General features: G+C 47.0%; 1 protein-coding gene across 1 annotated transcript in view; it reads left to right on the top strand.

Moving 5' to 3' along the window:
- The window catches only part of KATNIP (katanin interacting protein), a 198,349-nt gene that overhangs the window by 142,828 nt on the left and 29,553 nt on the right, over positions 1-25,968 (top strand). The window contains exon 15 of the mRNA XM_082856530.1: positions 12,169-13,036. Within this exon, the coding sequence (XP_082712656.1) occupies positions 12,169-13,036 (868 nt within the window). The remainder of the gene's footprint in view (positions 1-12,168; positions 13,037-25,968) is intronic.

Below are 25,968 nucleotides of genomic sequence, written 5' to 3'. Positions count from 1 at the left end.
GGAGCAGCTAGCATCAGTGGGAAGAGAATTCCCAGCAGGGGGCACAGCAAGAGCAAAGGCAGGAACAACCAGTTTAGGCAGAGACTGAGCTGGTGAACAGAGGAGAGGGTAAGGGGAGGTCCCAGGGGTAGGTGGGAACCGGGTCGTGTGGGCCTTACTGGTTTGGAGGCAGAATAGGGGGATGGTCAGAGCCAGCCCAGCTGAGGCAAACCCTGGCTCCTCCTCTTCCTAGCCATGTGACCTTGGGCATGTTACTCTATGCCTCAGTTTCCTCATCTGGAAAATGGGGTGATTATTGTTCGGTTAATACGTATGAAGTGCTCAGAATGATTCCTGGCCTTTGTGAGCACTATACAAAGGTCAGCTCTTAGTATCATTATTGGAGGGTTTTGGGCAAAGGGTGATACAATCTGATTGAGGAATTTAAAAGATCGCTCAGGCTGCTGTTTGGAGAAGGGATCAGAGGGAAGAGGGAGCCCCAAGAGGAGGCTCTTAGCATAGTCTAGCTTGGTGGCTTGGGTGAGGGTCACAGTGCCTCTGGAGTGCACCACGGGTAGATTCAATTCATCCCAGGGCAGTATCTGTATTTTCAGAAAGGCCTCTTTTTTAGGCAGGGTGGCGGGCAGGGGTGGACTTTCAAATGAATGCAAGTGAAGAGATTAGTTCAATAACGACCTATGTACCTGTCACCAGCTCCATTAATTATCTACATTCTGCCATTTTTGTTCCATCTCTTCCCCTAACATTTAAAAATAAATTGTAGCTATCATAACATTTCACTCATAAATTTTTTGTATGCATCTCTAACAGATAAGGAGTTTGTTTTTATATAATCCCAATGCCACTATCATACCTGACAATAATTAATTATTATGCTGTAATACCCAGTCCATATTCAAATATCCTTGATTGCCCCAAAATTATTTTTTTAATAGTTGATACAAACTGAGGCCAAACATGGCAATGGCTTTGAAGTCAAAGATGTGACCTCCATTTGGGCAGCTGAGTCAGTGTAGCCCGATGGCTCTGCCATATGGTGGGGTCTGTGCACCCTTGGGCCTGGAGATCATGATGGCATCCTAACAGGGCAGCTGGTGGGAAAGGCACTAACCCAGGCGCCCAAGAGCCTTCCTTAGGTGTTGACCTCAGGCTTGGTCTAGGCCATTGCCTGCCACCAGAGGGTGTTCTCTTGTAGGTGGGCTGCAGGATCTGAAATCTATGTGCAGAGTCCACGCTCGGGAAGATACAGGTGTGGTCATCTTGAGAGTCCCAGGAAACTCAGGTTTGAAGCAGACCCCCAGCCAGCAGGGGAAGGAGAGGTGAGCAGAGAATTCTGCCTTGAGAGAGGGGGCCCAACGAGGTATTCAGGCTCCAGCCAGAAGGTTGGAATTCAGATCCATACTGTACTCCCACCAAGGGATGAGAACACAGATGCAGAACCAGGGTGGAAGCTGAGGCCCATATCCTGTTCTGTACAGACCAGGGGACAGGCTGCATCTGGGACCAGACAGGTGTCTAAGCAGGGAGAACTGCTCACCCACGTGCAGGGGCCAGCCTCGGACAGCAAGATAAATTCCAGACCCCCTAGGGGGTAGGGCTCCCCATCTCCTGCCTGCCTTGGCCAGGACTGGTTTAGTAGCTGAATCTGTTGATTAAATTTCTCAGTCCCAGCGCTAGTGTATCAGCCAGGATTCTCTTGGTAACAAAGGACAAGAAAACCCAATTAAATCCAGCTAAGGACAAAAAAGTGTTCTTTGGCCCATGTTACAGGAGAGTATGAGTTTGCTGGCTTCAGGCATGGCAGGATCCAGGAGTTCACATGATGCCTTCAGGAAGCTGCCTCCCTCCATCACATATCTCTGCTTTCCTCTGTGTTGGCGTCATCCTCAGGTTCCAAGTGGTGGTCCCTGATGACATGGCTGTTGATTTCAGCACTCTGCAGAAAGAAACTCTCCTCAAGAAAGTCCCAGACTGAGGCCCCACTGGCCAGGCCTGGGCTGCAACCTGGGGTGAGGCCCACATTATCCACATTGAAGTCAGGTCGAGGGAAGGGTGGATTCCCGATGGAAAATTGAGGTGCTGTCTCCAAAAGAAGGGAACATCACCAGGGAAAGTAGAAAACGATACCCAAGCTAGGTCCTCTTTCTTTTCCTCTAAGAATGCAGAAATCACATGCTGTTGAATTTATTCACTAAACCCTCCCCAAGGCTTAATTTCTGAACCAAGCTTCGCTCCTAGCCACGAGATACTTTTCTTCGGCATTTCCGCCCGGCCTTGCACCGACACCCCAACTTGGTATCCCCACCCCCAGGCCCCTCGGCCCCAGTCCCGGCTCCGCTTCCTCTTACTGTCTGCAGCAGCACCTGACTCCCACATTTGAATCCTCTGCTCCCCCCTTTGCCCCTCACTGCTAGTCATCCCTAAGTCCTACCATTTCCACTGCCCAAACCTGCCTCCTTCCAAGTCCAGCTCCCCCTTCCCCTGCTGCCCGCTGCCCCCGCCGCCTCCCCGCTCCGCTCACTCATCTGCTCAGTCCCTGCATCTCATCAACAGAGCCGTTATCGATCGCCCCACACTCAGGCGTTTTGCTGGGGCCGGGAATCAGACACGCTGTCTGCCCCTGCGAGCTCTCACCCAGGCAGGAGGGCCCAGGGGGATAACGGCAAACCACAGTTCAGTGGGGCTGGGACAGTGACGGGAGATGAGCCGAGGGCCTCGCCACTGCAGAATGCGTCAGGGGAGAGGCCACAGTCCCCGGCCAGCTCGTGCTGCCGGGGCATCCTGGGAAGAGGCTATGCCCCGACTGACCAAAGGCAGCTCACAGATTGCAGCTGGCTCACAGCGTGTTTTCAAAGTTCTTTAATTAATTGCCAACATTGAAAAATTGGAAGGGATTCCGTGCAAAATAGGGATTTTTGACTTTTATTGAGAAACTAGACGATCTGGCGACATGAGGTCACGTCCACTCCTGGAAGCTTTGGCGGAGCTGAGTCACAGCGCTGCAGTCCCCACCACTCCTACTTGTGTCCCCGACACAGTGGCACAGTTGTCCTGACACCACACCACCTCTCCCATTTGCCATGCTGGCCCGGGCCCTGCGTGCATGTGCACTGGTGACCTTCTCCATTCTCAGACCCCAAAACTGGCTCTCTGGCTCTTCCATCCTTATGCAACTTTCATTCCCTCTGGTCCCTAGGAAACTCCTCTCTTCTGTGCCTTTGCTCCTGCCCTTCCCAGCACCTGGAATACCTAGTCGGTCTCATTACAAACCCTGCCTTTGGAAACATCAAGGTTCTGCTTCACCCACCAGCCTCCTGCACACCCTTAGCCTGCCCCAGGCCCCTTCTGGTGGTCTCAGCCACCCCTCCGGGCACCAAGTCATGTACTTCCCTAGGGTATCCCTCAGTTTCCTGAGCCTTTGGTGTCCCAAACGGGTGCCCCCGGCCAACTCTATCCTGCAGGCGTATTCCGTTTGGCACTCACAATGTTGCACCGCTTGTGAAACATTTGACAACATTGGAAAGTTGGCTTTTGATGAGCTGGCTATATTCCCTCTGTGGCATCCACCGGCTGGAGCCCAGTGGCCCCTGCGGCCTCTGGACTTGCAGGTGTGCATTCCCCAGCTCACCAGCGTCCCTGTGCCGCTCACGTCTGTGGTGCTGCAAGCATCTGAGTCTGTGACACCTAATTATTCATACTTTTGTGAACTCCTTAAGGAGAGGAGACTTGCTCTCATCTTTTGTGTCTCACACAGGCCAGGCCCCATGTGGTATGAATAAAATTGCGAGAATTGCCTGCTGGGGCCTGAGCTCAGATCGAGGGGAAGCTTTTTTTTTTTTAATTTATTTTTTATTGAAATATAGTCGATTTACAATATCGCGTTAGTTTCTGGTGTACAGCACAGTGATTCAGTTATACATATGTATGCATATATATGTTATGTGTATACATATATACACATATATATATTCCTTTTCAGATTCTTTTCCCTTATAGGTTATTACAAAATACTGAGTAGAGTTCCCTGTGCTGTACAGAAGGGCCTTGCTGGTTATCTGTTTTATATATAGTCGGGTGTATATGTCAATCCCAACTGGAGGGGAATCTTGACCTAAGTCAGCAGGAGTAATGCTAGGCTCCACTCTGGAGTGGATGGGGTTCTCCTGTGCCTGCCGCCAGCCTCTGCCAGGAACAGGGAACTGCTGCACCAGGACTTAGGGGAGCAGGGAGTCTCCAGCCGCGCTAGCCCTGAGCAGCCAGCCTCAGCAGGTGCTTCCGTCCAGGCGGTAGATTGGGCACAAGATAACGATGGCGGCTTGCGTCTCCTGAGTGTGTGTTATGTGCCAGTCAGCATTCAAAGCACTTTACACGTATGAGCTCGTTTATTCCGTACAACAGTCCTGTGAGACTGGTACTGTGGTGATCAGCTCCATCCTACAGATGGGGAAGCTGAGGCCCAGAAAAGCAGAAGAACTTGCTGGTAGTCACATGACTACCAGGCAATCTGGTGCCCACCACCTGGTTCCGCCTTTCAATAGAGAGTAACTGTGGTCACTGGCAAGCCGGGCCCTGCCTAGAGCAGCCATCACTCTGCCCTGGCCCCGCCCTGCCAGATGGCCTAAATCTTCAAGAGAGGCCAAAAATGCACATTGTTGTGTGAAAGCTCTCAGTTTTTAGATATTATCAGCTGGTTCTGAAATTTTTAACTGCTCTATGGGCCAAACCAGCCCAGATTCAGCTGTAGGTCCTCCAGTTAGTGACCCCGTCTGTCAGGTCCCATCCCCGTCCTTTGTCCTCTGAGTCTGTGATGCCAGGAGGTCAGAGTCGTCGGCCCCCAGCCTGGCATGTAATAGGTTAAATGTAGCTTGTTAAATGTCACATGTCCCCACCATCTTCTTCAAGTAGCTTCATCACAAAGAAGGTTTTCATTGCTCTTCCTCCCAAAGGACATATGAAAGGCCATTGAGATCTCCTCTCAATAAAGCACTCAAGTTCAGGTGGAAAGAGCAGGTTTGGTTCCCAGAGCTAGGCCTCAGGATAGATGGGAATAGGCCTGTTCCCCGGCTGAAGACAGGTGAGCACATGGGGCCACGAGGTAGTAGGCGCAAGGGTCCAGTCACAAGCCCGGCTGCGAGAGCCTAGAGGGGGACCCTCCACTCAACCCGAGGAGGTGCGATGGGGCAGATCGGGAGAGCCAGGGGCTTCCCGGAGGGGTCGTCAGCTCCTGAGCCAGGTCCCGCCTACATGGCAGCTCTCTGGGCAGCGCAGCTCACTCCCCGAAGTCCCCCGTGCTTGACAACCTCCCAATCAGCCCACGGCCCCTCGGCCCCTCCTGCTGTGGACCCAGCACTTCCCGGCAAAGAGAGCAGTAAGGGACGGCAGCCCATGTTCTCCCTGTGCAGTGGAGCCAGCTTGGGTGCCCAGCAGGTGACAGAGCCCCTAGAGTGTGGGCCGCCTCGGGCTGTGCATGAATGAGGTCCAGCGACACACAGCTGGTTCGACTCCAATTGTCACCCACGCCGAGGAAGGGTTTGCTTTAATGGACCCTCCCTGGCATCCGGCCCGTAGGCTTAGCCACTGCTTCGCTCCAGATGATCTCCTTCAGGCTTTTTCACCTGTGCTGAGGGCAGTTGTTGGTCTCTAGGGAAAGTGTTTTGTGAGCACGAGAGCCCCCGCCTCTGCTTGGGTTGTTGTCATGATAGAGCCGGGCCGCCATCAGTCTTTGCTGAGCAATTCATGTGCTCATTGGAAGAGACATGTCATTTGACCCCAGGACCAGGGAGGAGAGTGGCCTTATCGAGTCAGTTCAGTTACTTAGATCAAGATAATATTAATGTTGTTGTGTTTAAAATGCATTACGGTCTCAACGTGATTGGTTCTCCTCAACTGGAAAGAAGGATAATGTCTTTCTTTGGACTAGAGAAGGTGCTCCCGTTGACTACGTGGCAGCCACAGAGTTTCAAAGTGTCCTTTTGAAAATCCACTGCAAAAGGGGTTTGAGACAGCATCAACAAAAGGCATAGCAATAACTCTAGTTAAACGAGGAAGGAAATATGAGCACCGAGGAAGCAAGTACACACACACACACACACACACACACACAAATGGTAAGGTCAGCAGCAGCATGGAGTTTCACCTCGATTTCTTGGAAGCTGAGGCAAAGGAGGAAACAGCCAGGACTAGAGCCCTCTTGTTGGAAAGGAGGGAGCAGGCTGGTTGTTTAGGAGTGAAAGGATTTTCCCTTGGATCTATTCCCAAAGGCACCCCTCATGCAGAGCTTTACAGAGGGATGCCAAGTAGTACAGACCTGCAAAACCTCGACCCCGTCTTCTCCACGGAGCAGACGTGTGTCTCACATAGCTCTGGGCCACACTCTTGAGGTGTGATGGCCGTTGCATCGATATGTATGTAAATACATAGGAAAAGTCTGGAAGGACACAAGCATACGTACACATGCTCCCCACCAGTGCCCACAGTGACTGCCTCTAGGGAGTGAGGAGAGAGCTAGGATGGGAGTACGAGATAGTTGGTCCATGGGGACTAATTAAGAAATAGAAGTGGGGACTCAGAGTTCCACCCAGAGCGGGTGGCCAGGCTAGCACGGCCAAGACGGAGGCCCTCTCCAGGTCTGGCTTGACCCAAAGGGAGGTGGCAGTAGGACCTCAGGGTGCCAGCCAGAGTGGCTCCCTGTGCCCCAGCTGTGTGACCTCAGAGAAGGCTGAAGCTCAGTTTCTTCATCTGTCAGATGGGCCCTAATGCCCAAGACCTTGGAGAGTTGTTCCAAAGACAGCATGGGCCAATGCATGCAGCCTTTTTTTTTTTTTAACACATGGAATCCCCAGAGAAGTGACTCCCTACCATTCCCCACCGGGGATCCCATCCTGGTGATGCCTGGACCAAATCCACCCACAGATACGGCTTGTTTGGTCTGCAGGGTGTTGGAAAGTTGGCAGGTTTAAACACCATCGGGTAGGGGGCATGAACCTCTCAGCTCCCCACACCCCCCGCCACTTCCTGCGGTTTCCACCCTAACCCTCTTCTCTCTCCTACCTGCCTGATGCTAGGGGCATGAGAGGTCACACCCCTGCCCCAGCCTGCTCCCCTCTCTCTGTCCCCACTCAGCCAGGCTTGTTGGAGAGAGCTGAGGTCAGACGGGGCTCTAGGCCATTCGCGGATGGTCAAGGAGCCCATTGTGGAAACCAGGCATCTCCTTACGGAAGCCAGGATGCCCATGTGACGACTGTGCGGACTGAAATGTCTCCTCCCCACCCCACCGCCTCTTTCAGTGAGAGCGTGTCTGTCTCACCAGATGTTTCCACGGCAGTAATTTTGCAGGACTAGTCATTGAAAGCTGCCCAGGCTGTCCTTCTCCAATAGCTATTTCCTGATTAATTCACAGCACACACTTGCGCTGCGCCTCCGCTAAACAGAGAACACATCCGTATAAACATGTAAAAGAGGGCTTTGAGAACCGACTTTTCTGACAGGCAGCAAATAGTAGCCTGCCATCCTGCAATTGGACGTTTGAAGCTGGGTTCCAGGGAGAAGAGGTCAGATTCCGGAGGGGTTTTGGAGGTAGAGCCACAGGGCCTCTGATGGATTGGATGTGTGAGTGAGACAGCAAGAAGACTCAAGGACTCCCAGGTTTGGGGCAGCTGGTTGAACGGTGGAACCACTTTTGAGATGAAAGATAACAAGGTTTGGGAAGAGTGGATTGATCATTCTGTTTGGGGCCTGTTAAGGTTGAGACGCCTGTTAGATATCCAAGAAGAGAGGTCACATGGTCACTGTGGGCTGGATGGAGAGGTCAGGATTGGAGATTAAAATAGTCAGGAATCCAGTGTTAATTGGCATTATTCACAATAGCCAAGACATGGAAGCAACCTAAATGTCTACTGACAAACGAATGGATAAAGAAGATGTGGTATATATACACAGTGGAATACTACTCAGCCATAAAAAAGGACAAAAATAATTCCATTTGCAGCAACATGGATGGACCTAGAGATTATCATTCTAAGTGAAGTAAATCAGACAGAGAAAGACAAATATCACTTATATGTGGAATCTAAAAAATGATACAAATGAACTTATTCACAAAATAGAAACAGACTCACAGACATAGAAAACGAACTTATGGTTACCAAAGGGGAAAGGGGGTGGGGAAGGATAAATTAGGAGTTGGGAATTAGCAGATACAAACTACTATATATAAAATAGATAAACAACAAAGACCTACTATATAGCACAAAGAACTATATTCAATATCTTGCAGTAAAACATAATGGAAGGGACTTCCCTGGTGACGCAGTGGTTAAGAATCCGCCTGCCAATGCAGGGGACACGGGTTCGATCCCTAGTCCGGGAAGATCCCACATGCCATGGAGCAGCTAAGCCCGTGAGCCACAACTGCTGAGCCTGCGCTCTAGAGACTGTGAGCCACAACTACTCAACCCACATGCCACAACTACTGAAGCCCGCGCACCTAGAGCCCGTGCTCCGCAACAAAGAGAAGCCACCGCAATGAGAGGCCTGCACACCGCAACGAAGAGTAACCCCCGCTCGCCACAGCTAGGGAAAGCCCACGCACAGCAACAAAGACCCAATGCAGCCAAAAGTGTAAATAAATAAATAAAATTTATTTTTAAAAAAAACATAATGGAAAAGAATATGGAAAAGAATATATATATACACACACATATAAAACGGAATCACTTTGCTGTACATCTGAAACTGAAACAACATAGTAAATCACCTATACTTCAATAATAAAATTAAATTAAATAGGAATCACCAATGAGAGAACGATAGTTAGGGCCCTGGGCCTGAGTGGGACCCCCTAGTGAGAGGGTGCAGGAAAATCGGGAGGCCGGGGACCAGCCCAACCGGTCGAGGCCCAGTTGAAGAGGAGCAACAGCGGGGAGCCTGGGCTGCGGTGAGAGCGGGGGCAGGAGGACAGCCTACCTGAGAAAGGAGAACTTCCCGGTGGGTCTGATCCCCTGCTGGACCCTAAAGCTGATTGTCCAAACCGGGGCATCCCTGAGAGTGAAAAGAAGGCTCTATGAGTGATAGACCAGGGCAACAGGAATAGATCAGAATCGTCCAGGCAAACAGGGAAGTTCTGTGACCCAGTTGCCGGCACCCTTGGCAGGGTGGGTTCGTGTAGAGGAGGAGGCAGAGGCCAGCGGGCAGGAGGTGCAGCTGTGACTGTGACTCTTAGAGTTTGCTGTAAAGGTGGACAAACAGATTGTGGGGCACGCCAGCAATAAGAAGGAATAAAACTACTCATTGACACAACATGGATGAATCTCAGAGTTATTATGCTGAGTGAAAGAAGCCAGGCCCCAAAGAGTTCATAGTGTGTGATGCCTTTTATAGAAAAATTCTAGAAAAGGCAGAGTAATCTATAGTGACAGAAGGCTGATGGGTGGTTGGCTCGGGGTGGGGGAAAGAGATAGGGTGGCAGGGATTACATAGGAGTACGAGGAACCCTTGTGGGTGATGGGTGTGTTCATTACCTTGATCATGGGTGGATATGTGTTAAAACTTATCAAGTAGTGTGCTTTATTTTTTTTTATTGAAGTATAGTTGATTTACAATGTTGTGTTAGTTTCAGGTGTATAGCACAGTGATTCAGTTATATATAGTTATATATATGTGTGTGTGTGTGTATATATATATATATATATATATATATATATATATATATATATATATATATATATCCTTTGCAGATTCTTTTCACTTGGAGGTTATCACAAAATATTGAATATAGTTCCCTGTGCTGTAAGTAGATCCTTGTTGGTTATCTATTTTATACTTAGGAGTGTGTATCTGCTAATCCCAAACTCCTAATTTATCCCTCCCTTTCCCCTTTGGTAACCATAAATTTATTTTCTATGAATGTGGGTCTATTTCTGTTTTGTAAATAAGTTCATTTGTATCTTTTTTTTTTTTTTTTTTTTTTGCGGTACGCGGGCTTCTCACTCTTGTGGCCTCTCCCGTTGCGGAGCACAGGCTCTGCACGCACAGGCTTAGCGGCCATGGCTCACAGGCCCAACCGCTCCGCTGCATGTGGGATCTTCCCGGACCGGGGCACGAACCCGTGTCCCCTGCATTGGCAGGCAGACTCTCAACCACTGCGCCACCAGGGAAGCCCTGTATCTTTTTTTTAGATTCCACATATAAGCAACATCACATGATATTTGTCTTTCTCTGTCTTACTTGACTTAGTATGATCATTTCTGGGTCCGTCCATGTTGCTGCAAATGGCATTATTTCATGCCTTTTTTTATGGCTGAGTAATATCCATTGTGTGTGTGTGTGTGTGTGTGTATATATATATATATATATATATATATACCACATCTTCTTTATCCATTAAGTTGTATGCTTTAAACATGTACAGTTTACTGTATGAGGTATGTATTATATTCCTCGAGAAAGCTGTTTATTAAAAATGTTTTTGTGGGCTTCCCTGGTGGCGCAGTGGTTGGGAGTCCGCCTGCCGATGCAGGGGACACGGGTTCGTGCCCCGGTCTGGGAAGATCCCACATGCCGCGGAGCGGCTGGGCCCGTGAGCCATGGCCGCTGAGCCTGCGCATCCGGAGCCTGTGCTCCGCAACAGGAGAGGCCACAACAGTGAGAGGCCCGCGTACCGCAAAAAAAAAACCAAAAAAGTGTTTTTGTGTAAAGAGGTATGGCCAAATAAGGCAGTAGCAGGAGGAGGTGTTATTTGATGTTTTTTTCTTTTCTTTTTTTCCCTTTTTTTTTTTGGCTGCATTGGGTCTTCTTTGCTGTGCGCGGGCTTTCTCTAGTTGCAGCAAGCGGAGGCTACTCTTCATTGTGGTGCGAGGGCTTCTCATTGCAGTGGCTTCTCTTGTTGCGGAGCACGGGCTCTAGGCGCACAGGCTTCAGTAGTTGTGGCATTAGGGCTCAGTAGTTGTGGTGCATGGGCTTAGTTGCTCCGCGGCATGTGGGATCTTCCCGGACCAGGGCTCGAACCCGTGTCCCCTGCATTGGCAGGCGGATTCTTAACCACTGCGCCACCAGGGAAGCCCCCTAATTTTAAGTATGACCCAAGAAGCGTTGAACACCTGCCTCATACGGGGCACATGTGCTGGGAGAGGAGGAGACAGAAGGCTAGCAGGGACCCTTTTGTGAAGGTTACTGTATGTCATGCTGAGGGGTTCGGAATTCATCTCACGGGTCCACACAAGTGCAGCGCCCACACCGCATCCTCTGGGCTCCCCTCCACTTGTGGCCACAGCTGCGTTGGGACAGTCCTGGGTGTGCTGACTGGGCACCACTTCCAGTGCTTCCAGGCTCTGAGCCTTTCTGCTTGGGTCCTTTGGCCGAAGCTTCTAGAGGGCCTAGCCTGTGGTCATGGCGGGGAGTCAGTTTCCCCAGGGGCAACCATCAGCAGCAGGGAAGGGAGTCAGTGGATAAACACCCAGCCTCCCGCCTTTGGAGGGACACTTCTGAGATGCATTCTGCCGGTCCCTCACAGTGTCCCAGCTGGATGGAGCCCCAGTTCCCCACAGCAGTGACCAGCCCCAAAACCTTTTTGGGTTTTCACCTGCCCTACCTGACTCTCCCTCTTAGGAGCACATTGCTGATAAGCTACCTGCACTCAAATCCTTGTCTCAGGCTCTGCCCTCAGGGCCCCCAAAATATGGAACCTAGGGCATCTGCATTTTACGTGCCTGCCAAGCTTTTCTGACGCAGGAGGCCCAGGAACCATACTTTAAAGAACCCTGCTATAGGCAGTGAAAAAAAACATGAAGAATTTCACAAAGGGATGTGACTGGGCCAGATCTGCTCTTGTAGAAAACTAAGGCGGGTGGCAATGTGAAGCTGAGGTCGCAGGAGCAAGAGACAGGAAGCAGGGAGACCAATTAGCAGGCTATTACATGTGTCCCAGCAGGAGGTAATGATGATGAAGATAGTGATGGAGGCCGCCTCTTTGTGAAAGTCCTTTGATTTATAACATATGTAACCCTTTGCACCGAAATGAAAAGGAGTCTGATTTAACAGCCCCAGTGCTGTAGTCTCAGAAAGCTCACGTTTCCAGCGTCCCACATTTGTCTTTTTCACGTGCTCCTTTCAAAATCTGATACATCAGTCCGATGCCACGCATCTTCATTTTGTGAAATTTTGTGTTTTCAGGATCTTGACATTGGGGCCAAAAACGTGAAGCTGTATGTCAACAAAAAACTCATCTTTGATGGCAACTTAGACAAAGGAGGTGACGAGGCCCCACAGAGCATCCTGGTGGGCCTGCAAAATGAGAGAATGGAAAATAGTGTTGCTGCCCACTCAGAAGAAAGCAAAGGTGCCCGCAAGAGGAACAGCACCGACGGGGACAAGCAGCTCGGTGCCAGTTACTCGCAGCCAGCTGGAGCAGCAGAGGATGTGAAGGCTTCTTCACAAGGACATTTATTTGGTGGAAGGACGAATTCTCCTGACTGCATGAAAGACAATTTGTCCAAGTTAGAGGAAGAGTGCAGCTTTTTAGCTGCACCATCCTCGCCGGGTGGCATGCCCAGTGTCCCTCCCCACTCCTCCCCCGCGGAATGCCCTCCTCCTCTTGACCAGGAGCTCTCGCTGATCCAACAGCTGGAAAACCTTATGGGCAGAAAAGTCTCTGAGCCTCCAGGGAAAACCCCATCCTGGTTACAATCTTCTCCCGCAGGGAAAGGCAGGAAGCAGGGAGGCCTGAAGTCAAAACCCCTCTGGCTGAGTCCGGAGAAGCCGCTGGACTGGAGAGGCAGGCTTCCGTCAGAGGATATCATCCGTGAGGGGCCTGGAGAGACCGAGGCTGGAGATAAAGGCCCCAGGCGTGAGCAAGGGCGGACAAGCAGCTGGAATGTCATCGCCAGCGAGAGAACTCAGAGAGCGACCCCCAGAGTCTGCGGTGATGACTTCGACACCTTTGACCAACCCTCCCACAGGGAGCACCCTGCTAGTGGGAGGAGGGGCCTGAGGAAGGACGCCCTCAGCAACAGTCACAGTGATGGCCAGCCAGACAGCAGAGGTAAGCTGGGGAAGCAGTCTGACTCGGGGCCATCCCACCTGAGCCAGGGCCACTGATTGGCATGAAGCCATTTTGCTCCCTGGACCTCAGTTTCCTCATCTGCAAAGCAAGTGGGTTCTTCTCAACTAAGGGTCACAAATTCCCTGTCTCAGGGGCCACAGGGGTGGCAGCAGTGAGTGATATGGGCAAGGCACACTTTGCATGTTAAACTCATAGATATATTTGTCATTACCTCCAAGATACGTTCCTTTGTCCATTTTTCTTGCAAAACATGGCTTTTCCAATCTAGACTGCTATCCCACCTCTGATAGAGACGTTGGTCTCTAAGAACTTCACTTCTTTGTAACCGTACCATTAGAAAAATAATACAAAATAAGTGTGATGAAAAATAGCAATCAATTCTTGCCTGGGGGTTGGAAGGACTATAGGGAATGGTGGGGACTATGGTATTCAGGAATACAAGACAAGTACATGCCAGATCTCCCTTTTCCTTTTATCAAGAGAAATCAAAATTGTAGAATATTCTTGTTTTTCAACATTGGCAACTGATGGAGATTATTTTTAAACCACTGTGTGGGTCAAAAAATATATATATACATCTGCTAGCAGGATTCACCTGCTCTGTGAACTTTGCAGTAGATTATCTCTAAGAGATCTGAAAGGAGGTGCCAACGGCTGGGTTTCTGAATATTTGCCCTCAGATTTGGCTACTGGGATGGAGTGTAGCATAGCAACAAGGAGGCAAACCATTTGAATTCAAGCTCTGCTACTTATAGGTCTGGGACCTCTAGACTGGGTCCTGTAGAGCTGGGCATTTCCACTTTCTGAGCCTCAGCATCTTCATCTGTGAAATGGGAATGAACCCCCACTCCCCACAGTGTTGTGAAAAATGAATGAGTTGATAGCTTCAGAATATTGACCAGAGCCTGGCATGTGGAAAGTGCTCCAGAAGTGGTGGCCATGATTTCAACACTAGCTTCTACATCCTTTATTGTCCTCAGAGCTCCTGGACCTACCAAGGCAAGGCTCACCTCTAGATCCTCTGAGTTTATCCCCACCCCCTACCACACAGGAGCAGAAGCCCTAGAGTCAAACTGACTGGGCATGTATCCTGGTTCCCCACTGCCAACCCCCACTGTGGGCAAGTTCTGAAATCCCCCTGAGCCTCAGTTTCCTTGTTTATAAGGACACCAGTAATATCCAACTCACGAGGGGCTGGGAGGATCAAATGAGATCCTACGTGTGCAGCGTTGGCACTGTGCCTGGGACATAAGCGCACCCAACAGATGTTAGCTACTGCTCTTTATTATTATTATTGTTGCTGTTATCATCATCATCACCGTCATCCCCATTCTGTGACTCTGCCTCTTGGTGTATCTGTATGTGAAGCCAATGTATATATTTTCAGTGAATTACATTAGCATCTGCACTATGACTGTCTACTGGACAGACCCCAAAGGCCTGCATTTAGCCAGAGTTTACACATAGAAATGTGAAGCGTTTGTGGCCTCTTTCAGACCCTTGATGTTACTTAGGGCAGAGCAAGTCCCTCAGACTCTTTGAGTGCCTTTCCATGGTGAGTGGCTGGCTCCCTTCTCCCAGGCAGGGCTTCCCCTTCTGGCTGCCCAGCCTTACAGATTCTGCTGCCCACCCCCACCAATACTTAACCCTGAGACTGGCTATCAGGGAGGAGAGCAGAGTGGGAGAACAGAACCGAGAAGCTCTCTGGGGGCAGGGACTGCATCTTATTTGTGTTGGGGTGCCCAGGACCCAGGTGCCTGACTCATGGTGGGTCTTCTGCAGTGTGGGAGAAATGAAGGAAAGAAGGAACTGCAATGGCTAGATGCATGGCATGTTTGCCGTAAGCCAGGCTGTCATTTGGGCACGTTACTCAAACGGGTTCACTTAATCCTCATACCAGTCCCATTTTACAGATAAAGAAAATGTCAGGTAAGAAAGCAGGGTGAGATGGGAGGTTCGAGATGGTGGCATAGGAAGATCCTGAACTCAGCTCCTCGCATGGACACAACAAAACTACAGCTACATGTAGACTAATTCCCTCTGAAAAGGACCTGAAAACTGGATGAACAGAGTCTCCACAAGAAAGGGTAAAAGGGCAGCATCAAAGCAGGTAGGAGAGGCAGAGAGATGACCTCATCAAGGAAAAAACCACACCCAAGGTGTGACAGTCCACAGATGGGAGGGATTACACAGGTACAGTTACTTTCCCTGGGAATTGAGGGATTTGAGCTTCACGTCAGGCACCCCATTCCTTAGATCCTGCACAAGAGAGATGAGGCCCCAAAACATCTGGTTTTGAAAACCAATGGGGAATACACTCAAAACTATAGAACTGCAGAGAATGGAAAGCTAGCTTTTAAAGGGCACACTCACACTCAACTCCACCTGAAAACCAGCACAAAAACACCAGACTGAAAAGTGCATGGACCATAGGTGAATGGGACCCACCTACTAATCTTGAAGCATCTGCTGGAGAGGCAGGAACGAGTTGGGATGCTCCCTGGGGACTGAGAAACTGGAGGGACCCATTTTTCCAGTCTCAGGCTACCTTGCTGATTCCAGTGCTGGTGGGTGCCATTTTGGAATTCTCCCTCTAGTCTGTTAGCACCAGTTGGCACACCCCACTTAGAGCCCCACCCACCCCTGCACCTCAGCCAGGCCTCACAGCTGACTATGTGATAACCCTGCCCACTAGAACCCATCAGCTATTGTGGCCAGCATTGCAGTCTTTCCAGGGGCCAGCCCTGCCCACCAATGCATGGCAGCAGCATCCACGACCCTGCCACAACAAGAGTGTGCACACAACCCATAAGGGGACACTGCTTGAGGACCTGGCTCTGGTGGCCAGGCATGATTGCATTTCTGAGCCCCACAGGACATGTCCTACATAGGGCCACTCCTTCAAGACCAAGAGAGGTAGCTGATTTACTTAATATATAGCAACAAACACAGAAAATTAGGCAAAATGAGGAAACAGAGGAATATATTCCTATCAAAAGAACAAGACAGGACCACAGTAAAAGAACTAAACAAAACAGAGATAATCAATCTACCTGATAAAAAGCTCAAAATAATGGTCAAATGCTGCTCATAGAACTTGGGAGAAGAATGGACAAACATGGCGAGAACAACAAAGAGATAGAAAATATAAGAAAGTATCACACAAATTATAACTGAACTGAGAAATACACTAGAGGGGTTCAGCAGCAGATTGGATGAGGTAGAAAAACAAATCAGCAAGCTGGAAGACAAAGCAATGGAACTCACCCAGACAGAGCAGCATAATGAAAAAGGAATTTTAGAAAAATAAAGATATTTTAAGGGATCTTTGGAACATCAAGCAGAATAACATTCATATTATAGGCTCCCAGAAGGAGAAGAGAGAAAGGGCAAGAAAAATTATTTGAAGGAATAGTGGCTGAAAATTTCCCTGGGGAAGGAAATAGACATCCAGGAAGCCCAGAGAGTTCTGAATAAGATGAACCCAAAGAGACACCCACCAAGACACACTATAATTAAAATGGTAAAAGTTAAGGATAAAAAGAGAATCCTAAAAGCAGCAAGAGAAGAGCAACTTGTGACATACAAGGAAATCCCTTTAAGGATGTCAGCAGATTTTTTTTCAGCATAAACTTTACAGGCCAGAAGGGAATGACATGACATATTCCAAATGCTGAAAGAAGAAAACTTCCAGTGAGAATTCTCTGCCCAGCGAGTTTATCATTCAGAATTGAAGGAGAGATTAAGAGTTTCCCAGGTAAGCAAAAGCTGAAGGAGTTTATCACCACTAAACTGGCCCTACAAGAAATGTTAAAGTGACTCTTTTAAACTGAAAATAAATGACACTAATTAATAATATGAAAACATACAAATGTAAAAATCTTAATGACAAAGGTAAATATATAATAAAAGTAGTGGATCAATTAGTTATAAAGCACAACTTCCCTGGTGGTGCAGTGGTTAAGAATCTGCCTGCCAATGCAGGGGACATGGGTTCAAGCCCTGATCTGGGAAGATTCCACATGCTGTGGAGCAACTAAGTCTGTGCCCCACAACTAATGAGCCTGCATGCTAGAGCCCACATGCCACAACTACTGCGCCTGTGCTCTAGAGCCTGTGAGCCACAACTGCTAAGCCCATGTGCCACAACTACTGAAGCCCACACGCTCTAGGGCCCATGCTCTGCAACAAAGAGAAACCACCACAATGGGAAGCCCATGCACTGCAACAAAGAGTAGCCCCCTCTCGCCACAACTAGAGAAAGCCTGCGCGCAGCAACAAAGACCCAACGCATCCAAAATTAAATAGATAGATAGATAGATAGATAGATAAATAAATAAATTTGTTTATTTATTTAAAAAAAATCAATTATAAAGCAAGCTTGAAGGTTAAAAGGCAAAAATGTTAAAATTAACTAAAATTACAATAGTTTGTTAAGGGATACATAAAATAAAAAGATGTAGTACTTGTCATCAAAGTATAAAATGTGTGGAGGGGGAGTAGAAAGACAAAGCTTTGGACTGTGTTCAAATTTAAGTTGCTACCAACTTAAAACAGACTGCAGCTTACCTAGGATGGCATATGTGATCCTCATGGTAACCACAAGGAAAAAACTCATGGTAAATACACAAAAGAAAATGAGAAAGGAATCTAAATATAGCACTAAAGAAAGCCACCAAAACATAAGGGAAATGAGAAAAGAAAGGAACAGAGAAGAACTACAAAAACAGCTAGAAAACAATTCACAAAATGGTAGTAATTACATACTTACCAATAATTACATTAAATGGGCTAAATTCACCAATCAAAAGACAGAGAGTGGCTTAATGGATTAAAAGAAAAAAACACTCATCTATATCTGCCTACAAGAAGCTCATTTCAGAAGTAAGGACACACGCTGACTGAAAGTGAAGGGATAGAAAAAGATATTCCATGCAAGTGAAATGAAAAGAAAGCTGGAGTAGCTATTCTTATATCAGACAAAATAGACTTTAAAACAAGACTATAATAAAAGACAAAGAAAGGCATTACATAATTATAAAGGAGTCGATGCAACAAGAAGTTATAACATTTATAAATGTATATGCACCCAACATAGGAGCACCAAAATATATAAAGCAAATATTGATGGACTTAAGAGAAATTGAAAGCAATACAGTAATAGTAGGGGACTTTAACACCCTGCTTACCTCAATGGATAAATCATCCAGACAGAAAATTGATAAGGAAACATCAGACTTAAGCAACACATTATAGCAGATTGGATTAACAGATATATACCAAATATTCCATCCAAAAGCAGCAGAACATACATTCTTCTCAAGTGCACATGGAACATTCTCCAGGATAGATCACATGTTAAGTCACAAAACAAGTCTCAATAAATTCAAGAAGTTTTAAATCACATCAAGAATCTTCTCCAACTACAGTGGTATGAAACTAGAAATCAATCACAAGAAAAAAATGGGGAAAAACCACAAAAACATGAAGATTAAACAACATACTACAAAACAACTGGGGGGGCGGCATTGAAGAAGTCAAGGAGAAACAAAAAATACCTGGAGACAAAGGAAAACAGAAATACAACATACCAAAATCTGTGGGATACAGCAAAAGTGGTTCTGGGAGGGAAGTTCATAGCAATACAGACCTACCTCAAGAAATAAGAAAAATTCCCAATAAACAATCTAACTTAACACCTAAAGGAACTAGAAAAAGAAGAACAAATAAAGCCCAGAATCAGTAGATGAAGGAAATAATAAAGATCAGAGCAGAAATAAATGAAGTAGAGACTAAAATAAAATAGAAAAAAATCAATAAAACTAAGAGCTGATTCTTTGAAAAGATAAATGTAGTTGACAAACCTTTAGCTAGACCAACCAAGAGAAAAAGAGAGAGGGCTCAAATAAATAAAATCAGAAATGAAAGAGAAGTTACAACTAATACCACACAAATACAAAGGATCGTAAGAGACTACTATGAACAATTATATGCCAGTAAATTGGGCAACCTAGAAGAAATGGATAAATTCCTAGAAACAAACAATCTTCTAAGACTGAATCATGAAGAAATAGAAGATTTAAATAGACCAATTACTAGTAAGGAGATTGAAACAGTAATCAAAAATCTTCCAACAAACAAAAGCCCAGGACCAGACGGCTTCAGTGGTGAATTCTACAAAACACTCAAAGAAGATTTAATACCTAGTCTTTTCAAATGCTTCCAAAAAACTGAAGAGGAGGGAAACCTTCCAGACACATTTTATGAAGCCAGCATTACCCTGATACCAAAACTGGACAAGGACATCACCAAAAAAAAAAAAAAAGAAAGAAATTACAGGCCAATATCACTGATGAACATACATGCAGAAATTCTCAACAAAATATGAGCAAACCTAATCCAACAATACATTAAAAGTCTCATACACCATGAATAAGTGGGATTTATTCCAGGGATGCAAAGATGGTTCAATATCCACAAATCAATCAACATGATACAACAAAATGAAGAATACAAATCATATGATTATCTCAATAGATTTAAAAAATGGTTTTGACAAAATTCGACATTTACTTATGATAAAAAGTCTCAACATCGTTGGTATAGAGGGAACATACCTCAACATAAGAAAGACCATATGTGACAAACTCACAGCTAACATCATACTCAGTGGTGAAAAGCTGAAAGTGTTTCCTCTAAGAGATCAGGAGCAAGACAAGGATGCACACTCTCACCACTTTCATTCAACATTGGAAGTCCTAGCCACAGCAATTAGGCAAGAAAAAGAAATAAAAATCATCCAAATCAGAACAGAAGAAATAAAGCTCACTATTTGCAGATGACATGATACTATATGTAGAAAACCGTAAAGACTCCATCAAAAAACTGTTATAACTAATAAATGAATTCAGTAAAACTGCAGGATACAAAATCAATATACAGAAATATGTGGCATTTCTATACACTAATAATGAACTGTCAGAAAGAGAAGTAAAGAAAACAATCCTGTTTCCAATTGCATCAAAAAGAAACAATACCTAGGAATAAATTTAATCAAGGAGGTTAAAGACTTGTACACTGAAAGCTATAAGACACTGATGAAAGAAATTAAAGAAGACACACACACACACACACACAATGAAAGATATTCCTTGCTCATGGATTGGAAGAATTAATATTGTTAAAATGTCCATACCATACTACTAAAGCAATCTATAGATATAATGCAATCCTTATCAAAATTCCAGTGGTGTATTTCACAGAACTAGAACAAATAATTCTAAAATGTATATAGAGCCACAAAAGATCCCAAATAGCCAAAAGCATCAGCATCTTGAGAAAGAAGAACAAAGCTGGAGGTATCATGCTCCCTGATTTTAAATTATACTACATAGCTATAGTGATCAAAACAGTATGATACTGGCACAAAAAGAGACACACAGATCAATGGAATAGAATTTAGAGTCCAGAAATAAACCCATGCACATATAGACTATTAATCAATGACAAAGGAGCAAAGACATAGAATGGAGAAAGGACAGTCTCTTCAATAAATTGTGTTGGGAAAACTGGACAGCCACATGCAAAAGGATGGAACTAGACCACTATCTTACACCATACACAAAAATTAACTCAAAATGGATTAAAGACTTGAATATAAGACCTGAAACCATAAAATTCCTAGAAGAAAACATAGGCAGTAACCTTATTGACATCAGCCTTAGAAATGTTTTTGTGGATCTGACTCCAAAAGCAAGAGAAACAAAAGCATAAATAAATAAATGGGACTACATCAAACAGAAAAGGTTATGTACAGTAAAGGAAACCATCCTCAAAATGAAAAGGCAACCTACCGAATGGGAGAAGATATTCGCAAATCATATATCTTTTAAGGGGTTAATATCCAAAATATATAAAGAACTCATACAACTCAACAACAAAAAACAAACGAACAGATTTAAAAGTGGGAAGAGGGTCTGAATAGACATTTTTCCAAAGAAGACATACAGATGGCTGACAAGCACAAGAAAAGATATTCTGTATCACTAATTATCAGGGAGATGCAAATCAAAACTGCAAGGCAATGTCCCATCACACCTGTTAGAATGGCTACTATCAACAAGACAAGAAATAATAAATGTTGGAGAGGATATGGAGAAAAGGGAATTCTTGTACACTGTTGGCAAGGTTGTAAATTGGTGCAGCCACTATGGAAAACAGTATGGGTATTTATCTGAAGAACATGAAAACACTGATTTGAAAAGATATATGCACCGCATGTTCATTGCAGCATTATTTACAAGAGACAAGATATGGAAAAAACCTAAGTGTCCACTGATGAATGAATAAAGAAGATGTGGTATATGTATATACATATATATATAGTATATATGTACATGGAATAATGTATGTACAATGTAATACTTCTCAGCCATAAAAAAGAATGAAATCCTGCCATTTGCAACAACATGGGTGGACCTTGAGGGTATTATGCTAAGTAAAATAAGTCAGACAGAGAAAGACAAATACCGATGACTTCACTAATATGTGGAATCTAATAAACAAAACAAACAAAATAAAACAAAGACAAATTTATAGATATGGAGAGCAGATTAGTGGCTCCCAGAGGAGAAGGCAGTTGGGGTGTGGGTGAAATGGATGAAGGAGGTCAACTGTATGGTGATGGATGGGAGCTAGATTTATGGTGGTGATCACTTTGTAGTGTATACAGATGTTGAACCACAATGCTGTACACCTGAAAGTTATATGATTAAAAAAGAGAAAAGAAAAGAAAATGTGAGGTTTAAGTAACTTTCCTCGGGTCACACAGCCAATAAGTGTTAGAGCAGGATTTGAACCCAGGCAGTCCTGCTCCAGCATCCATGCTTCGAACTACTACCCTACAGTGCCCTGTTTCCCCAGCTGTCATCAGCCACCTGCCCCAGAAGAGCTAGGCAATTCCAAACCTTCCTGGTAAACAGACCCAAAGAACCTCTGGGAGTTATGAGGTGATGGGCATTTTTCTAACTTGTCCATGTTCAGAAGACTTTGTCTCACTTTAATTTCCTTCCAGGCATTTCACTGCTCGGCTCAACACACATTAAGAACTGAGCCCCTGAGATTTCATGCTTGTTAAGCTGGTCGTGCTAAAAAGGAAAGTTGCTTAGAAATTTTAAATTACCCATTACATAGAGCCAAATCCCATAGCTATCCCCGTCAGGAAAGGTGGGGGCCAAGCCCTCCAACAGTGCTTGTAGAATGAATGACTGCCCACGATCCTCCCTGGGACTGGAATCTTGCTGTCACCATAATAGAGAGCCTGGAAATCCTTTTGTTAAACAAAGGATCTCATTGTAATGACATCTGCATTTTGGAAGTGTCTTTATCAGGGGTCAGTTAGCTACAGGTGAATGAAATCTCATTGGCCCAGTTTGAGCAGTAAAATGGGGTGTTATTTGAGAAGCTCCTGGACCCCCAAAGGCAGGAGGCATCCCATGGGATTTGAAGGAGGAACCAGAAAGCCAGTAGGCACCGAGGAAGCTTCTCCCTGACTCTCCAGGGCTGCTGGGCCCTGCCTCTGCTTCTTTGCAGGTCCACTCTTCCTCACCCCTCCTCTGTGCACATGACAGGAAATGGCTTCGCAGTCCAAAAGTGACAATTTCCCAGCTCTAGCTCCAGAATGCAATTCCAGAGTCTCAGGGCAGAAGCTGATTGGCTGGCATGGGTCAGGTGTCCACTCCTAGTCCAATCAGCTATGGCTAATGGGCTGTTCACCTCCAATAAATGTGGTTCTGTTGCATCTCACTACATGCTTTTTCACTTCCCATTTTAATAGCAATTAATGGTTACCTTACAGTGGTGCCAGTGATTTTTATAAACTGAAGTTCAGAATTTTGCAGTTCATATTAATCTCCACCAAAGAGTAGTTTTGAACCTTTAATCCCATCATCTCATACTGGTCCCTCCCAGACCATGAGGACTGCAGATTAAAGCAGTAGCTTTCTGTTATCAGTTCAGATTTGTTGGCAGGAATGTTGACAGACGGGACAAAGCACCAATCCCAGCAGTTGCCCAACTCCCAAAGTCTAATGAGTCATGTGTGACAGAGGGAAACGTGGGCCCCAGCCTGCTGTTTCATCCGAGAGGTCCAAGGCAAAGTCTATACCTCTCTGCTTTTAAAACCCAGGGCGTACGTACATCTCGGGGAGAATAGGTCAGAAAGCAGATGCAGGATGAAAGCCAAGGCCTGCCTTTCTTGCACACCCCAGCAGAGAAAGGCAGGCTGAGTCCCTGACACGTGACGTTTGGTGCATTCTCCTCCGTTGCCCTTGCAGACCAACCCAGCCCATTCATTTCAGCCAGCGGAAATCACATCACAGTAAACTGAGGTCATGACGATCCATATGGGAAGTTCCTTCTGCCAGATGTTAAGCCTCATGCCTGAAAGAAAGGATGGAAGGCACTCCTGGGGTCTTGTTAATGACAGCTGAGAAGGAGGGGAGAGGACAGGAGGCGCAGGAGAACTGACAGGTGGAGGGGGAATCCCTCGGCGTCCAGCCCTGAGCACAGGGGGTACGTGATGGTGGTGCCAACCACCCGTCCCTTTACTGGCACACGTTTATTGAGCACTTCCAGGCACCAGGTTCTGTGCCAGGCCCTGGGATGCAGCAGGGAACAGGGCAGAAAAGGCCTCTCCAAGAAGGAGGGTGTCAAGAAGAGCCAGCGAAATGGGGCTCTGGGAGAAGAGCGTTCTGGCAGAGGGCACAGTAAGGGCAACGACTCTGAGGCAAGGAGAGACTCGTGTCCATGGAATGAAAGGCTGGCGTGGCTGGAGTGGGATGCTCGTGGAGAGAAGGGTGTGAGGCTAGGCTGGAGAAGTCAGCCGGGAGTTGGGGGTCCACACTCAGGGCCCTAGAGGCACGGTGAGGAGTTAGATTTTCTTTATTCTCAATGTAGTAGAGATAATGCCAATTAGAGGGGTTGATGACAAACTCCATTTTAGGTACCCGGAGTTTGAAGTGACAGAGTGGACATGTCTGGACCGTCCAAGGGGTCTTTGGAATTGGAAGATGGTACCCCAGGAAGAGAGGCCAGAAGTTGGCTGATGTCAGCGAGCAGGGCCTGCATGGGAGCCAGGAGCTGGATGAGGGCAGTGTTGGGAGAGGACGGCATGGAGCTGAGGGGTTTGGGCACCACCAGACTTAGAGTGCAAGGAGGAGTGGAAGGCGCCATGACACAGAGAGAGGAGCCGTTGGCTGGGGAAGTGGAGAACCAGGAAGGGATGATGTCTCCTAAGCTGGTGGAGGGGGGGACTGCTGAGTGGAGGAGCTTTGCCTGGGATGTCAAGCAGGGAAGGAGAACTGAGAAAAGGTGGTGTACTTGGAGTCGTTGTGTACTTGGAGAAAGTCACTTCAGTGGAGGGTTGTGGGAATTATAGAACTCTTATGGATGCCGGGAACAGAAAACCACAAAGGGATGGACTTCAGGTGCGGCTGGATCCAGGGGCTCAAATGATTGTCATCAGGACTCACCATCTCTCAGCTCACGTTCCCCAGGTTAGCTTCATTCTCAGCCAGGCTCCCCACACACAGTGTAGCAAATGGCATCCAACAACCCCACCCCTCCATCCTCCCAGCTCAGCAGTGCCCATTTAAAGAGAGCCCCTCTCTCCCCGTAGTTCCTTTCATGAGCCCAGCTTGGAAGGATACTGTCAGTGTTTTGCCTAATCTGCATGGACTGAAGGTGGGGAAAATCAGAATTTTGTTCCTAGGAGGAGAAGTGGGGTCTGGGTGGGCAAAACAACTCTGCACACAGGAGCCAAGTTTCAGGGGGTTGAGAGAGGGTGATGGTGGTGAGAGAGGGCAGTGGTGATGAGGATGCAGTGTGTTCGGTGAAAGGAGGGAGAAAATAGGACGGTGGTGGGAGGGAGCCCCAAGATCAGGTCAGTTTCCTTTTTCTTTCAGGTAGGAGAGATTTATGAATGTCTGCAGACAGAGAGAGGGGAAGATGCCAGTGGGGCAGGAGTGATTGAAGATTCTGGAGAGAGGAGATAATTGATGGGGCCAGGTCCCCGAGGAGACAGGCAGAAAATGGAGTGCAGGGCGCAGCACGATATGAAAGGAGGAAAAACAGAATGTCAGTGTCATCAGTTGCTGTTTTTTCAGAATGACACCCTTACATGGCAGTTGGCCATGGCGTGGCCGTGAGGACCGGCCGCTGCTTAGATGCACACGCCGGGGCTTTAATATGCTACAAGCAGGAGAGCAGGGCCGTCAGAGCCGTGCCTCCGAGGGCCGGGCCCGCGTTCTCCGCAAGCCCCAGACGCGGCTTCGGCTCTCGGAGCCAGTTTAAGCACAAGTAGAAGGAAATTCCTTACCTTGTAATATACCTGGGTTGTTTGGCTTTTTAATAGAATTTGTCCCTGATTATAAAAATTACACGTAGGGAACTTAGAAGATAAGGTGTCAAAGAAGAAAGTACAAGTCTTTCCTACTCACCACGCAGAAACGATGATATTAACACGTCGGGACGTGCTGCCCACACTAGGAGAGGCCGCATCTCAAATGGCCTATATGGCTCTTTTTTTTTTTTTTTTTTTGCTGTACGCGGGCCTCTCAATGTTACTGCCTCTCCCGTTGTGGAGCACAGGCTCCGGACGCGCAGGCTCAGCGGCCATGGCTCACGGGCCCAGCCGCTCCGCAGCATGTGGGATCTTCCCGGACCGGGGCACGGACCCGTGTCCCCCGCATTGGCAGGTGGACTCTCAACCACTGCGCCACCAGGGGAGCCCCCTGGCTCTTTTTTTTCCCATGTAACATTCTTTCACAAGCCTTCCACCCGCTATTAGGCAGTCTTTGAAACACCCCGTTAGAGTCACGTGGCTGTGACAGCCTTCAGAGCAGACCCTGGGG

This window comes from Leucopleurus acutus (assembly GCF_964270905.1).
Source record: "Leucopleurus acutus genome assembly, chromosome: 16".
Taxonomy (NCBI): domain Eukaryota; kingdom Metazoa; phylum Chordata; class Mammalia; order Artiodactyla; family Delphinidae; genus Leucopleurus; species Leucopleurus acutus.
Note: the sequence above shows the minus strand (reverse complement) of the source record. Positions and strands in the feature narration are given on the sequence as shown.